Genomic DNA, 15599 nt, shown 5'->3' on the forward strand with positions numbered 1-15599 from the left:
CCTTGAATGCCAGGCCCAGGGGCTGGGACTCTTCCCTGGGGTGCTGGAGAGTCGAAGAAGGCAGGGTCAGCTCTGGGTATAGAAGGACCTTCTGGGGCCATATGGAAGCTAGGAGGCTGGGGAAGAGGCTCTGGTGAAGGACCAGACAGGAACAGATGAGTTAAGGCCTTGGCTATGGGAATAGGAATGAGGGTCAACACCTCTCACCCTGATCTCCTCCATCCTGAGCCCCATGCCTTCTTCCTCCAGTCTTTATTCCCTGAAGCCAAACTGTCACTCTGCCTAGTCCAGGAACAGTCCCACTCTCCTCCTGGAATGTGGTTGCAGGGAGCTCTCCCCATCCGCTGGGATGACGTGAACTGATCTAAGCTTAGCGGGGCAGTCCCCTGAGTCCTTCCTGCTGTGGGATCAGAAGAGAGAAGGCTTGGGGACATGCAGTCTTCGGGGCTGGGGTCCTGCCTGTGTCTGACAGCTTCTGGCCTCCTCCCCAACATCCACACACAGGTGATCTACATGGGCCGGAACCCCCGGGACGTGGTGGTCTCGCTCTATCATTACTCCAAGATTGCTGGGCAGTTGAAGGACCCCGGCACGCCTGACCAGTTCCTGCAGAACTTTCTCAAAGGCGAAGGTGAGGAACTGGGGCAAAGTGAGATGGGGGAGCCCCTTGGGGACCCAGCCAAGAAGGGGGCAGGGGAGGGGTACGAAGGAGAGAGAGGCAGAGATATAGGGCGTTACTCACAGTGAAGGAGACAGGGGAATAGAGAGAAGGAAACAGACAGACAGACACATAGATACGGAGAGACAGAGAAGAGAGAAACAAAAAGAGAGAGAGATGCAGAAAAGGGACAGAAACAGAGAGATGGGGAGACAGGGGTTTTCAGGGTGCCAGATGTAGGGGGTTTGGGGGAGGCGTCCAGCTCTGAGGGGCCAGGCCCGGGGCCACATGGGGCCAGTGAGGCCCCCCCTGAGCCCCGAGCCCCAGCGGAGGTGGTTTTGCTGCCCGGACCTCATCCGCCTGCCCCTCCGCCCGCAGTGCAGTTTGGCTCCTGGTTCGACCACATTAAGGGCTGGATTCGGATGCAGGGCAAAGAGAATTTCCTGTTTATCACCTATGAGGAGCTGCAGCAGGTGATTCCCCCCCCCGCCCCACCCCCACCCCACTCCGGCCCAGCGTCCTCCACTCCTCCCCTCCTCATACCCGCTTCCCTTCCCGCGAGGCCTGCTCTGCTGCCTAATGCACTAGGTACTGGGGGCGCAGTGGTGAACGGAGCAGGGTCCTGAGCCCCTGAGCCGCAGAAGGGGCATGGACAAAGAAATGAAATAGATGGCAGCTGGAGAGCAGAGCGAAGGAGAAAAGGCAAGCCGAATAGAAGCTGAGGATAAGGAATGTGTGGGGGCGCAGTTTTAAATAGGGTGGTCAGGGAGGCCTCTGGGGGGAAGATGACACTTAAGCAAAGATCTGAAGGAGACGAAGGAGCCCTGGAGATATCTGGGGGGAAAGTGTTCCAGAAAGCCCGTGCAAAGGCCCTGAGATGAGAGCATGCTTGATGTGTTCCTAGGGGAGCAAAGAAGCCCATGTGGCCAGAGCCGACTGAGTCGGGGTGGGGGTGGGAAATGTGGGCAGAGAGGGGACAGGAGGCATGGGGAGGACCTTGGCTTGTCTCTGGGTAGGTAGAAGCCCCCGGTGGGCCCTGAGCAGGAGAGGAGATAGGATAGATGAGGTCATGCGGAACTGCGGCACGTGGGAAGTGAGCTTCAATGATGGCTGTGACCTGAAGGGCAGAGGGGAGCGGTGGAAGGAAACAGCCTTTGGAGTTAGATGGGGATCCTGTCTGGACCCCATCAAACGTCCCTGGAGCAGGCACCCGGGAGAGGAAAATGCCTTCTGGCTGGGGCAATCAGGGAGAGCTCCCTGGAAGAAGGTGCCATGCAGAATGCCCACTGCTTTGCTGGGCTGTAAGGAGGATGCTGGGCTTCTAGAGGGACAACCCACAGTGAACATAACCAGCCATTCTAGATCCTTTTTTTCTTTTTTAGCAAACACTTTTTTTTTAAAGATTTTATTTCTTTATTTGAGAGAGAGAGCATGGGGGGGCGGGGGGCAGACGGAGAAGCAGACTATCCACTGAGCAGGGAGCCCAATGCGGGGCTCAATCCCAGGACCCTGGGATCATGACCTGAGCCGAAGGCAGACGCTTAACTGACTGGGCCACCCAGGTGCCCCATTCTAGATTCTTAACAAAGATGTTCCCAGAGGCTGGGTACCTGAGAAACTCCCATTATATGCCCCTTCACTAAGCTCCCCAGACATGTTCCCTTCTTGTGTGTTTCATGTATGTGTTGTATTCTTTCTGTCAGTACTTTTTGGAGTGGGAAACACCTGAATTTTTATGTCCAATAAAGCAGTTAAAATCCCCTAAAATGTTGGGGTGCCCGGGTGGCTCAGTTAGTTGGGCATCCGACCCTTAATCTCAGCTCGGGTCTCGATCTCAGGGTCGTGAGTTCGAGCCCAGCATGGAGCCTACTTTAAAAAATCCCCTAAAGTCTCTCAGAGCCTCAGACATCTCATCCTTAAAATGGGTGGGAAAGGGGGCGCCTGGGTGGCTCAGTTGGTAAAGCAGTTAAGCGTCTGCCTTCGGCTCAGGTCATGATCCCAGGGTTCTGGGATCGAGCCCCGCATCAGGCTCCCTGCTCAGAGAGGAGTCAGCTTCTCCCTCTCCCTCCACGCCTACCCCCTGCTCATTCTCTCTCTCTCTGTCAAATAAATAAATAAAAATATTCTTTAAAAAATGGTGGGAAAACGCAGGCTCATGGGATTGCTGTGAGAACCACAGTGGCTGGCGCTGGCATATTATTACCATCTGACAAGGTATGCCACAGTGTTAATGTAGTGTGTAAAGTAAAAGTGATTAGGTTCTGAGCAAGGGCCTATCGGATTAGTAGTGACAATAGGAGCCAATATCCCCTGAGGGTGAGAGAGGCCATGCACCAAATGCCACATATGGTTCATCACATTTAATCCTCACCAGGTACGGGCAGGTGAGTTACCTATTAGAGAGAACCACATAAAATTGCCAGTATTGAGCCACATTTTATAGGGTTCACCCCAATATTGTTATTACCCCCGTTTTATTTTTTTTTTTTTAAGATTTTATTTATTTATTTAACAGAGAGAGAGATAGCGAGAGCAGGAACACAAGCAGAGGAGTGGGAGAGGGAGAAGCAGGCTTCCCGCGGAGCAGGGAGCCCGATGCGGGGCTCGATCCCAGGACCTGGGATCATGACCTGAGCCGAAGGCAGACGCTTAACGACTGAGCCACCCAGGCGCCCCATTACCCCCGTTTTAGAGAGGAGGAGCCTGGGGGTTTGGAACCTAGAGACAGTTGACAACCTACCTGAGTTTTTTGTTTGTTTCTTTTTTTTCCCACCCTGGTAAATCTCTTGGTGTTGGAAGATCCAGAGAAGATCTCGGCATTACCATCCCCCCACCCCCACTTTTTTTTTTTTTTCATCTAGTTTTGTTCTCCAAACCAAAAACTGGGCCACACAGCCTGACAGAGCTTCTGGGCTGCCCCTGGGTGTGAGGAACTGTCAACATGTTAGAATTTCTGGGACACGCCAGTGGTTCAAGACGATAAAGGGATGGAGGGTTATGAAACCAGGAATGACGTGGAAAATCGGAGCCGTGGGGTTGGTAGAGCTGAGCAGAAGGCGGATTGCATTTCAGGGAAGGCAGCAAGATAGGAGGGGGCGGGGAGGGGTGGGGCTTCGGGCACTTAAATCTGAGCTCCTCCCTAGCTGTGTGACCCTGGACAAGTGTCTTCCCCTCTCTGAGCCTCCTTTTACCGATTGGGGTAAGGACACCTCTCTGCAGGGCTATTGGCACGCTTGCCACAAATATACATGAGGGGCTTGGACCAGAGCTTGGTACACAGGGGGTGTTCAATCCCCAGTGACTTGAACTGTCGTTGTCAGGAGGGGGTGGATATTTGAGCTGCATCTGGATGGGGAGGTTTGCCAGGTGGAGGAGGGTGGCACAGGGCATTCTTGGCAGCCCCATGCCGAGGCTGCAGGGAGGAAATTGCAGGGAATGGTAAGTTCTGGAAAGATAGGATGGGGGAGGCCAGACCACTTCTCTCCTTGAAAGCCAGGCCTGGGGGGTGGCCAGGACTCCTGTCCCTGGGCACCAGGGAGCCATAGGAGGGCTGGGAGCAGCTCTGGGTGTGGGGGCCTGGAGGCAGGGAGGCCAGGGAGGAGGCTGGGGAGGAGGCTGGGGTGAGGAGTCCATAGGGAGAGGACAAGGCCTGACCAGTGCTAGGGCTGAAAGCCCAGAGGAGATGAGCAGAGACAGACTGACAGGGGTGTGGGGGCAGGGGGAGACAGAGGAGTGAGGCCAGGCTGGGAGTCTGGCCTGGGACTGGCTCAAGGAGGTCGCCGTTCCGGGATGGGGATCGGGGGGGGGTGCAGATTTGGGGCACAGACAGGCTGACTCCCCCTTCTAACCCGAGTGAGGGTGATTCTGTATAAGGTGCCTGAGTAACCTCTGCTCCCTGCTGTGACCTCCGCCCCGCCTCCGCCCCTTCCTTCCTGCCCGCAGAACCCTCCAAAACCCCAAACTGTGAAAACTCAGAAGCCATAGCCCAATCCCTCAGCTCGGAGGTGGGAAAACTGAGGCAAAGAAGCAGAGTCACCCAGACAGGTCTGGTCGGGACTCCAGACGTCCAGATTCGGGGTCTGGTTGGTGCTCCTTCCTTGCCTGGGGTCCCACCTCCCTCCGCCTGGCCCCCCTGACCCCTCTCTCCTGCCTGCAGGATCTCCACGGCTCTGTGCAGCGCGTCTGCCAATTCCTGGGTCGGCCGCTGGGTGAGGAGGCGCTGGGCTCCGTGGTGGCGCACTCAGCTTTCGGCGCTATGAAGGCCAACGCCATGTCCAACTTCACGCTGCTGCCTCCCAGCCTGCTGGACCAGCGCCACGGTGCCTTCCTCCGGAAAGGTGCGGGGGCTCTGGGGTGCTACAGCCTGGCTGTGTGACCTGAGCCAGTCACGTAACCTCTCTGGGCCTCAGTTTTCCCGACTGAAACATGGGGTTGCTCCAAATAGAACTGCCTTCCCAGCGTCACTGTGGACCCAGGACCGACCCCTCCCCCCACAGGGCTGAGCCTGGGGCCGGGCACACTCTGTGAGGCTCTATGGTGTCTTCGCGAATCTTTCTTTTTTTTTTTTTTCTTTTAAGATTTTATTTATTTATTCGTAAGAGACAGACAGAGAGAGAGAAAGAGAGGCAGAGGGAGAAGCAGGCTCCCCGCTGAGCAGGGAGCCCGATGCGGGACTCGATCCCAGGACCCTGGGATCATGACCTGAGCCGAAGGCAGACGCTTAACCGACTGAGCCACCCAGGCGCCCTTCGCGAATCTTTCTGAGCATGAAGGGTTCACCCCAGAAATATTCAAGTGTTGGATTACGGGGTGAGGGTGGGAGTGCGCTGCTTCGTATTCCTGCTAAAATACCACAAATTTAGCGGCTTCACACAAGCCACGTTTATTCTCTTACGGTTCTGGGGTCAGAAGTCCAAAATCAGTGTCACTGGGTTAAAACCAAAGTGTCCAAGGGATTGTTCCTTCTGAGGCTCTAGGGGGAGAATCCATTCTTTGCCTTTTCAGCCTCTAGCCCCATGTGCGTTGCTTGGCTTGTGGCCCCCATTCATCTTGAAAGCAGCAGCAGAGCATCTTCTGATCTCTGACTCTGACCCTCCCACCTCCTCTTATCAAGACCCTCGTGGCTAAATGGGGGCCACCAGGATAATCCAGGATCCTCTCCCCATCTCCAGGTCTTTAACAATGACATCTGCAAACTCCCTTTTGCCATGTAAGGTCACCTAGGCATAGGTTCCAAAGACTAGGACAGGTTGACATCTGGAGGGAGGAGGTGATTATTCAGCCTCCCACAGGGAGCCGTCCCAGATCTCACGAGGGGCATCATGTAATATGTGGGGTGTACACTTGCTAAGATTCAAAATGCCACGATCCGAATGACATTGGCCCCAGGATTCCAGGTTAATGCCCCATGACAGTGAGAAACGTGAGGCTCGGCGGGATCCCCGCACCTGCCTGGGCACATGGAAGGGGCAGAGTTCACACCCCTTACCTGCTCGGTTGCTGCGAGGGTTAAAGAGTGAACCCCACGACTCCAGGGTAGCCCTTTGGCCGGTCCCCTGGCACCGAGTGTGGGAAAGCATTCATTCAGACTGTCAGAGCCATAATGGAGGTAGCGTGTTGCAGGAGCCCTGGGGTGAGGAAGCCCTGTTCCAGCCAGGGAGGTGAGGGACGGGTCACAGTGACACGGTCACACGGGCAGGAATGCTGGATGGGGAGGCGGATGTTCCAGGCAGAGAGATTTCAGGGGTCGGGGTAAAATAGAGGAAGACAACAGGTCTACTGGACGGACAGGTAGGATGGGGGGAGCCAAGGGCGGGAGGGCGCAAAAGGGTGCCCAGGGGTCTGGCCAGGTGACTGGGGACAGAGGCGGCCACCGTAGGAGGTAAAAGGGCAGCATGGAGACGAAGAGGGGTGGGGAGGTGGTTCTGGCAAAGGCCCGCAGGTGGGAAAGGGGGTGCTGGCATGTTGGGGGCGGGGAAGGTTCCCACGCTCCTCACCTCGCCGTCCCTCCCTCCCTTCCAGGCGTGTGCGGTGACTGGAAGAACCACTTCACGGTGGCGCAGAGCGAAGCCTTCGACCGTGTCTACCGCGAGCAGATGCGGGGGCTGCCCACCTTCCCCTGGGACGTCCCCGAGGACGCCAGCCCGGACCCCGATCCCAGCCCCAGCCCCCCCGAGGCCTCCGAGCCCCCCAACCCGTGACTCTGAGAATAAACACTGCGCTCCTGCCCCGGCTCTCGCTGCGCTCTGGAGGTGGCTTGCCGCGGGCGGCCGGCAGGGGGCGCGCGAGGGAGGCGGAGGCTGGGGTGGGGACGCGCCGCGCACCCAGGGCCCCCGGAGAAGACGAGGTCTTCTTCCCCACCCGACACGCCAGTGGGGTCGGTGACTCAGAAGCCCCCGCCGGAGGCGAAGGTGCTGCGGGGAGGCAAGCGCTGAGCACCTGCCTCCCCTCAGGGCCGGGGCGCTGCGGCGAGGCCCTCCTGGGTGTGAGGGAGGAGGGGGCCAGAACTGCATTCCTGGGTCTTCTGCCAGGCTGTGGAACTGCAAGATTCTGGCGTCAAGCAGCTTTATTCTGAGCAGAGGTAAAGGGAGCCCCCAGCAACTCAGCGCTTAGCACCCGCAAAACAGTCCCAGCCCCCCTGGCCCTGACCCCCACCAATTTCCAGGCCCTCATTATTCAGCCCCACTCCCTCGATTGGATTCTGTCCTCTCCCTTGCCAAGCTGTTTACCCACAGCTCCTGAGCGTGGTGGATACCGGAAGCTGCCCCACTTTGTCCCACGGACTCCCCACCTTCACCCCACACAATTCCAGCACCGGGGCCATTCAGCCAGGCCAGTCCGCAGAGAAGTAGGATATGCGCTGTTCTAGGATCCCAGCTACTCGAGACTTTCTGCCCATTTCCTAAACTGTGACACTGGCCTCTAGAGTGAGCACTGGGCTTGTCCAGGTTCTAGAACAAAGAGAAAAAAATCCCTTCCGATTCCCAGACAGACACCCAGGCCAGAAGCCTTGTCCACGCCTCGACTCGGAGGCAGGGGGCTTGGAGCTGCCGGTCGAGAGGCCGGCCCCATGCAGCTTTGGCTCCTGTCACGGTCGCCCCTTGAGTCCTGCCTGGGCGGCCCGGTCTGGCTGCTGGAAGCCTCGGGGTCCCAGGAGTTTGGAGGCAGCATCTTCACCAAACCTCCTTCTGGTCGGGGACAGATAGCGGAGGCGGCGTGCAGGGAGGAGGGGCAGGGGGCCGCCCCGGGGCTGGGACCGGCTCAGAGGACGGGCTTCTGTCTCACCCCTGGGAGCCCCTCCGGTGCCCCGCTGCCTCATCAGGGCCTTGGCTGGGGTGTCCTTGGAGCCCCAGGACTTCTTGAGCTGTGGAGGGAAAGAGAGGGAGGTGAGAGAAGGCTCGGGGGACTGAGTCCGGGAAGGGTGTGTGTGTGTGTGTGTGTGTGTGTGTGTGTGTGTGTGTGTGTGTGTGTATGAGACTCTCAGGGGAGGTGAGAAGTCCCCTGAGCCTCCAGAATGGGGAAGGGAAGTGATCCGGGAGGCCTGGGGCCCCCAGACCCTCAGAGGGCCAGCTGCTGTGTTCCCCCCTGCAGCTTTGCAGTTGGGGAGGAACAGGAAGCTGTCAGCAACTGCCTGGGGGGAGCAAATATTTGCCAAGGGAGGTGATGGTGGGTGAGGGCGGCTCAGGACCGGGTGGAGGCGAGAGGACCTTGCCCCTGCGCTGCCCATCCCCCTTCTCCCCTGGACTGGAACTGAGGGCGGCGATTCCTGGGACATTTCTCCCTCACCCTCGGAAAAGGTCCCCACTAGGTCCCACGTCGCAGATGGGGAAACTGAGCCCGAGAGGGGCACAGGTCACAGAGAACCTGTACCCCGGGTCTGCCGGCACGCAGGGCGAGGCCGCCTGCTTGTCCCACATGGCTCTGCTCTCACCCTGTCGACAGCCCACTTTACAGCTGAGGGCACGGAGGCTCCGCCCAGGGTCCCAGAGAATTAGGGCGGGCTCCGTGGGAACCCCAGCGTCTCAGCAGCCAAGGGGAGGGGCACAGAGACCCCTTGGAGCTCGCCAAACCCCCTCCGCAACACCCCGACGATGCTTGAATCCGGGAAGCCAGGGGCAGAGCATTTAAAAGCTGCACCGGCGAGGCCACCAGGGCCGAGTTCCGATCTCTCCCTCGTGCCTCAGTTTCCTAATCTGTGAAACGGGCGGGCGGAGGCTCGTAATAACAGCTACCTCAGAGGGTTGTGGCAAAGATCCAATTCAACCACCTCTGTGAGAGCCCCTGGCATGTGGCACAGTGCCCACAAGAGATGGTGGTTTTGACCTTGGGCAAGTTACTTGACCTCTCCGAGCCTCAGCTTTCCCATCTGTGACCACAAGCGTGAGAAGAGAATTACCTCACTGACCTGGGATGAGGATCTCGCGAAAGAAATACAAATAAATTCCACCGTGGGGATTTATTGTAATGCTTAATGTTCTAGTTAGTTCATCCTCCCCTCACTGACTCCTCCTTGCCACCAAACTGAGACTGGGGACAACTACTGCACCCATTCGCTAGATGAGAACACGGAGGGTTCAGAGAAGGCAGATGTCTGCCCGGCTCTCCCCATTAGTGGGTCATGCCAGGATTTGCACCCAGGGTGGCTCTCGGGGTCCCTGCCCCCAGCCACCCAGCACTCCCCTGCCCAGCACGCAGTAGGACTATAGGAAATGGTGGCTGGGATCATGAACTCAGGTGGGCGCTTTTGCTTACCCCACCTCCACCCCCAGCCCCGGCCCGGGGCCAGGCACATAGTAGGCCCTCAGCTGCCCCATCCTCTTCCTCTTGTTTCTCCGAGGCCAGCCACCAGCTCTCACCTCACTGTCACCGTCGCTGGAGCCGGACAGCTGGGACAGGCGGCTCAGGTCCCACAGGGAGCGGCTGGGCCGGGCCGGGGTGCCGCTGGGAGTCCGGGCGCGCTGGACACTCCTCAGGATGTCGCTCAGCGCCGGCCCTGGGGCGGCCGGGGTCTCCTGCCTGTCCCCCTCAAAGACCCGGCAGGCAGCCAAGCGTCGGGCCAGTGGGCCGTCGGGTGGCGGCGGTGACATGGGGGCCACAGAGCAGCGGCGGGCCACGCGGTGGGGGTTGTGAGCCAGCTGCAGCCCCCCCACGGTGCTGACGAAGGGGCCCCGGGTGGGCGCGGACGGGAGCGGCCAGGAGGCCGCGTACAGTGTCCGGAACTCTCGGCTGAAGGCATCGGCAATCTCGCCGGTCAGCAGGGTCACCAGACCGCGGTGCAGGCGAGAGTCGCTCCACGTGAAGCTGAGGGGCACGCAGTGAGGGGTCAGGATCTCCGTGCCGCCCCAGGGAACCCGGCCTGGACCCCATTACCGGTCCCCACCTGGTCCCAGGGCAGGCTGTGTGACCTCGGGCAGGTCCTGCAACCTCTCTGGCTTCAACATCCCCCTCTGTAGAATGAGAACCACCTAGGTACCTACCCGAGGGCTGATGTGACAACAAGAGTTAAGATACTTAAATTATCATCTGGAAGCCGGCCTGAGCTTATACCGGGACGCTGCCCCATCCCCAGCAAAGGAGGCGTCAGTGCCTCAGTTTCCCTCTCTGAAAAGAGGTGGGATTAGTCTTCTGACTCCCACAAGGCCTGTCTTAAGACTCAGCTGCTTCCTATGTAATGACTGCCATTTATTAAACCCTTGCCGTGTGGCGGGCCCTGGGTGTGCCTGCTCCGAGCCTCAGTTTGCTCATCTGCGATACGGAGCTAAGATGGAGGAAGACTGGAAAGAGAGGACAAAGGGTTGAGCTGCCTGCATGGCGCCCGGCCCGCGCCCAGCTGTCTGTGCAGAGCAGGTCCCCTACGGTCCTGTCGTCACAGTGCTGGTATTTAAAGCATCTAGCTTTAAGGTCTGGGCACACAGCAGGTGCTCTTGGGAATTAAATGAACCTGGGCTCTCATCCTGGCTCTGGGGACCTTGGCCACGTCACCTTCCCTTCCTGAGCCTTGGTTTGCCCATCTGAAAAATGGGCCCAGCGCCCGGAGAACTGATGCATCAGCCACCAGGATGGTGAGTGTTGGTCCAAGCGTCCTTACCTTGGCGGGGTGGCAGCGTCCTCGCCCCCTGGCAGGTTGGCGGGCCCGTCTGCCCGCAGATTGTGACACCCCTCCCCCCCACCTGTGACCTCACCCCTGGAGCGGCCAGTGGGAGCCCCGAGGGGTCTGTGAGGTCACCCCATTCCGCTCCACAAAGAGTGCACGGAGCTCCCGCGAGGGACGCGGAGCGTTGGGAACCGAGGACCGTCCGAGCGCTGACCCTGGGAGGCCCAGACCAGGGGCAAAAGTCTCGCGGGCCTCAGGAGCGTCATTCAGCAGTTCCGGGAGGCCCAGGAAGCCCATGGCCTGGCTTGGGCACCGTCCCCGCCGCCAGGCCACCATGGTCCTCGGCTGGCTGTTGCTTCTGGTAATGGCTCTGCCCCCGGGTGCCACGGGCACCAAGGACTGCGTGTTCTGTGAGCTGACCGACTCCAAGCAGTGCCCGGGCATCCACATGCACTGTGGCGACGATGAGGATTGCTTCACGGGCCAAGGGGTGGCCCCGGGCCTCGGCCCTGTCCTCAACAAAGGCTGCCTGGTGTCCACGTCCTGCGGCCACGAGGAGCTGGTCACCTACATGGGCGTCACCTACACGCTCACCTCCACCTGCTGCTACGGCTACATGTGTAACGGGGCCCCCAATCCCGCGGGCAGCCAGATGGAAGGGGTCGCCGCCGGCCTGGCACTGGGCATGCTGCAGCTGCTCCCATATCTGCTGTGACCAACCCGAAGGGCAGGGCCCGGGACTGGTGTCCTGGCTCCGCGCGCCCCGAGCCCCCCGCCTCCACCCCGCCCCCCCATTAAATGGCCAGAGGCCCTGGACAACCTCGTGTGGCCCCGGCTTCCTCCATTCCAGGGCTGTCCCCCCGGAGCCCAGGGCTCGGCGAAGCATCCTCAGGCCTGACTCAGTGGTGGGGAGCCAAGCTCGGTGGGTTTGGCTGGACCCCTCTACTGTATTTCATGGGTTCTAAGACGCATATCTTTTCACATGTCTATCAGGATGCTTCTTTTCGTCGGTGGCACCTTAGAGTCGATGAAATATGGTTAAAATGAACAATGACGACAATAAACGACAGCTAACGTTTACGGAGCGCTGCTTCTGTTACGTGCCAGGGCACCTTGATCTCGCTGAACCCCCAAACAAAGCCGGGAGGGACGGTAGACGCGCTCCAAGACAGCCCCAGTCTCCACGGTAGCGGTTCTCCCAAGTGTGGTCCCCGGACTGGCAGCACCGGCATCGGCCAGGAGCTAGCTAGGAATGCCAATTCTCAGGCCCCATCCCCAGCTGGCTGAGTGGAAGCAGTGGGGGGGGGGGGGAGGCGCCCGAAATCTGTGTTTTTAAGGAGTCCTCCAGGTGATTCGGACGCAGGCAAGCCCAAGATTGAAAACCGCCAGTGGAGAGCGCTGGTAATCCACTGGGCACGTCCGCCCCCCACCCCCAGGGGACAGTTGGCAATGTCTGGAGACACTTTTGGTTGTCCTAATAGGGGAAGGGGGGGTTGCTCCTGACATCAAACAGGGTGGAGAGACCAGAGATTCGGTGCAGCCTCCTAAGATGCCCAAAGAAGCCCCCCCAGCACAGAACCATCCGGCCCCAAATGTGAGTAGCACCTCTGTCGAGAAACCCTGCTCTAGAGGCACTAACCGGATCATCCCGTTCTGTAGAGGAGGAAGGGAAGCACAGAGAGGTGAATTCAGCTGCCCAAAGTCACAAGCCTGTAGCCGGGCTACCTAACCCGGGAGTCTGTGTGCCTGCCCCGCACCCTCCCACGCTATGACCCTATGAGGCAGGTCTGTTAGTAATTCACCCTTTCCAGATGGGGAAACTGAGGTACAGAGCAGGGGAGGCACTGGCCCAGTGTGTCACAGAGCTGAGAAGTCGAGGAGCCAGGATCCAGGGTGGGTCAGACCCCAAGGACAGGAGAGGAGGGACTCGAGCCAGTCCGAGGGCCAGGTCCTTTGCATACCAACTCTTATTTCTTTATAGATGCTTAGAAAGGTGGAGTTAACTCAAGGCAGGGCTAGGACTCCAATCCAGGTCGTCCTGGTTTTGAAACCCACACACAAACTGTGGGCCCTGTTTCCCAGATGAGGAGACACAGGGTCGAAGAGATGACCCCCGCCCAGGCCACTAAGCTGGCCCCCGGGCAGGCCTGGCTCGTCCCCAAACAAGGGGCTCTGCCCCTCGGTACCTCCTCTACCAGTGAGGGTGTTTAGACCCATTTCACAGACCAGGAAAGAGAGGCTGGTAAAAAGGGACGCCGACTGCTCTACTGAGAGTTGGGGACAGGACACCGCGTGGTGGGGGAGGGGGCAGCCGCACCTGTAGGATCCGGAGATGACCCTATGGCCATCCAGCAGCACAAACTTCTCCCGCACGCTGCCGCTCACCTGCCGTCGCCATCGGCTCTGGAAACTGCAGCCCCGCACAACACGGATATCTAGGTTCTGGAGTAGAGGGGGCACACCCTAGCTCGGGCCCACCCCGCACACCTCCACTCACTGCCCGGGGCTTGGTGGGGGGGGGATCCCTCCAGGCTGGTTAGGACCCAGAGGGCCCAAGGCTCTGTAGAAAAGTCTGTCCCAGCTTCTCCAGAGCTACCAACATTGGGCTTCGGGGGTCTCTGGGAGATAACCTTAACTCAGAGGGACCCCGTGGGAAGGCCCACCTCTAACTCCCCCAGTGCCATGGGCATCGGATCTCAGAGGACCCTCTCAGCTGGCATCCACCTCGATGAGCTAGGACGCTGTGGAGGGGTCTGCCCCCCGCTGGTCCCAGCGCCAGGAGAATGAGGACTCGGGTCCCGCCCGCCAGGCTCCTACCTCGGTGGCCCAGGGGTTCACCCGCAGCTGCTGGGCCAGCGTCAGGAAGGCAGGCAGCTGCTGGTGGTCCAGGAGCAGGTAGACAGGCACCCAGCGGTGTGTCGCGGCGTCGACCAGGTCCAAAAGCAGGTCTGGGTCAGTGAAGATGTCCATGACCACGGCCACTAGCTGGGGGGTGGGGAGAGGGGCTGTGGATGGAGCCTGGAGCTCCGGGGACAGTCAGGGGCTGGGGCCCTGGGGGTGGGAGTTTAAAGGCCCGGCCTCGACGAGTCGTTCAAGGGGGCTGCGGGAGAGACCCCCAGACAGGCACTGCTGCGCATATAGCACCCACATGTGAATGAGGAAAAAACCGCCCTTCCTGGAGACCAAGGCCTCTACTGCTGGAAAACTCATCATAATCACATCTGCAATGGCGAACAGTGTCCCGTGCGCTGTGACACTGCATGGTGGCCCTGCTCCAGGGCTCAGCAGGCTGGGTCCTTGGAGGTGCCCTGGATACCGGGGGGCGGGGGCGGGCGGCAGGATGATCTGCTTGGTCATGCAGCGGGAGCTCTGGGGACTGGGGGAGCTGCTGAAGGCCTGGATCTTGCAGGCAGAAACATGTAGCAGAGATGACTCCTGACCCACTGGCCAGACAGCCCTGGTTCAAATCCCCACTCGGTCACTTACCGGTGAGAGACTTAACCTCCCGTGCCTCAGTTTCCCCATCTCTCCTCACTCGGTATAATAAGTCCCAACCTCCCAGGACCCTCCTGGCAATTATAAATGTTAACCCGTGTAAGCACTTAGCATGGGAGCTGGCAGGCGTAAAGCCGTCAGATAAAGAACATGCTCTCCAGGGGGCTGTAGGGGAGACACCTGGGCCCTCCGTGGGAGGGAGGATGGAGACACCTACCCTAGGAGTGGGGTGGGGTGCGGTGTGGTAGATGACTGAGACCAAGGGGTCATAATTAGGTCCAAGGGGCATGGATGCCCAGGGGGACCCAGGCCTTGGAGAGAGGGTGAGGATGAGGTCTGGGGGATGTGGACCCCTGGGTCCTGAGGGCTGCGAGGTGTGGACTCAGGAGTCCCAGGAGGGCATGGGTGAGACACCCGGGCCCCAGGGGATGCGCCACTCCCAGGTCCGGGAGCTGGCTTGTGAGGATGTCTGGGTCTGGGGAGTGGACACCAGGCCCCCCTGAGACCCCCACCTTGCAGGCGGCCTGGATTTCCTGGCGCACCAGCTCCTTGAGGGGCGGGTGGCCCTCGTCGGGGGGCTGGGTGTACAGCTGCGCCCGGGTGATTCCCTTCCAGGTTGGGTCCTCTGGCCAGCCCAGCCGCAGCGTGGGCGCCAGCTCGTCGGACCGTCCAGGCCAGTAAGTCAGGCTGCCCGAGGCCCGATCGGTGGCAGGGGCTCCCTCTGCTGCCCTGCTGGGCAGCTGCTTGGATGCGGTCCAGTCCTCAGCCGCCGCCGCCAGGCTCCGGAGCTCTTCCGCGCTCAGGAAGGGCCGCAGGCCCTCGCGCTGCACGCAGGCCTCGAACGCCTCGGCGCCCTTGCTCAGCAGAGCCTCCAGCGCCAGCCGCTGGCCCTCGGAATACAGGAAGCCGGGGCTGGCCTCGGTCAAGGGCAGCCCCCCGGCCCCCGACTCCTCTCCTTCCAGCGCCGCCAGCTGGGAGGCTGCCATTGGGCAGCTCGGGTGGGAGGACCGTCAGGCTGGGTGTCTGAGGATGCGGCCGTCTCTGGGGGCCTGACCATCTGGGGGTCTCCTGCCAGGCAGACTCTCTGCGGCCGGCCGAGGCTTCCAGGGCCGCTCCGTGAAGGTCCCTGGGTCCCTGGCTCCCCGTCCTGACAATCACACTGTCCAGGGCATGGGCTGCTCAGACGGACCAGCCGCCTGCCTCCAGCCACCACGGTGACAGGCTGGTCATCTGAACTTCCGGCCGGCTGTCGCGGGCGGTCCTGCGTGTGTGTCAGGCTGACCCCCCGACTCCGTCCCCGGCTGTGTGACCCATCAGCTGCTCCTCTGTGCACTTCAATTTCCAGCCTCCTGG

General features: G+C 60.1%; 3 protein-coding genes across 3 annotated transcripts in view; 2 read left to right on the forward strand and 1 right to left on the reverse strand.

Moving 5' to 3' along the window:
• SULT2B1 (sulfotransferase family 2B member 1) overlaps positions 1 to 6884 on the forward strand; it is a 32513-nt gene extending 25629 nt beyond the window's left edge. Inside the window, exons 4-7 of the mRNA XM_036099526.2 lie at positions 505 to 631; positions 1037 to 1131; positions 4815 to 4995; positions 6680 to 6884. Of these exons, the coding sequence (XP_035955419.1) occupies positions 505 to 631; positions 1037 to 1131; positions 4815 to 4995; positions 6680 to 6858 (582 nt within the window). The 3' untranslated portion in view covers positions 6859 to 6884. The remainder of the gene's footprint in view (positions 1 to 504; positions 632 to 1036; positions 1132 to 4814; positions 4996 to 6679) is intronic.
• An 861-nt stretch (positions 6885 to 7745) lies between these two features.
• Positions 7746 to 15232, reverse strand: FAM83E (family with sequence similarity 83 member E). Its single transcript, XM_036099364.2, has 5 exons — positions 14759 to 15232; positions 13569 to 13736; positions 13069 to 13193; positions 9514 to 9958; positions 7746 to 8021 (listed from the first exon to the last, which is right to left on the reverse strand). Exons 1-5 carry the CDS (start codon positions 15230 to 15232, stop codon positions 7746 to 7748), a joined length of 1488 nt encoding a protein of 495 aa, XP_035955257.1.
• On the forward strand, positions 11086 to 11727 carry SPACA4 (sperm acrosome associated 4). Its single transcript, XM_078063657.1, has one exon. The coding sequence runs from the start codon at positions 11086 to 11088 to the stop codon at positions 11464 to 11466; it is 381 nt and encodes a 126-aa protein (XP_077919783.1). The 3' UTR covers positions 11467 to 11727.
• Positions 15233 to 15599: the final 367 nt, after the last annotated feature.

The sequence above is a fragment of the Halichoerus grypus genome, chromosome 15 (genome assembly GCF_964656455.1).
Source record: "Halichoerus grypus chromosome 15, mHalGry1.hap1.1, whole genome shotgun sequence".
NCBI classification, from domain to species: Eukaryota; Metazoa; Chordata; class Mammalia; order Carnivora; family Phocidae; genus Halichoerus; species Halichoerus grypus.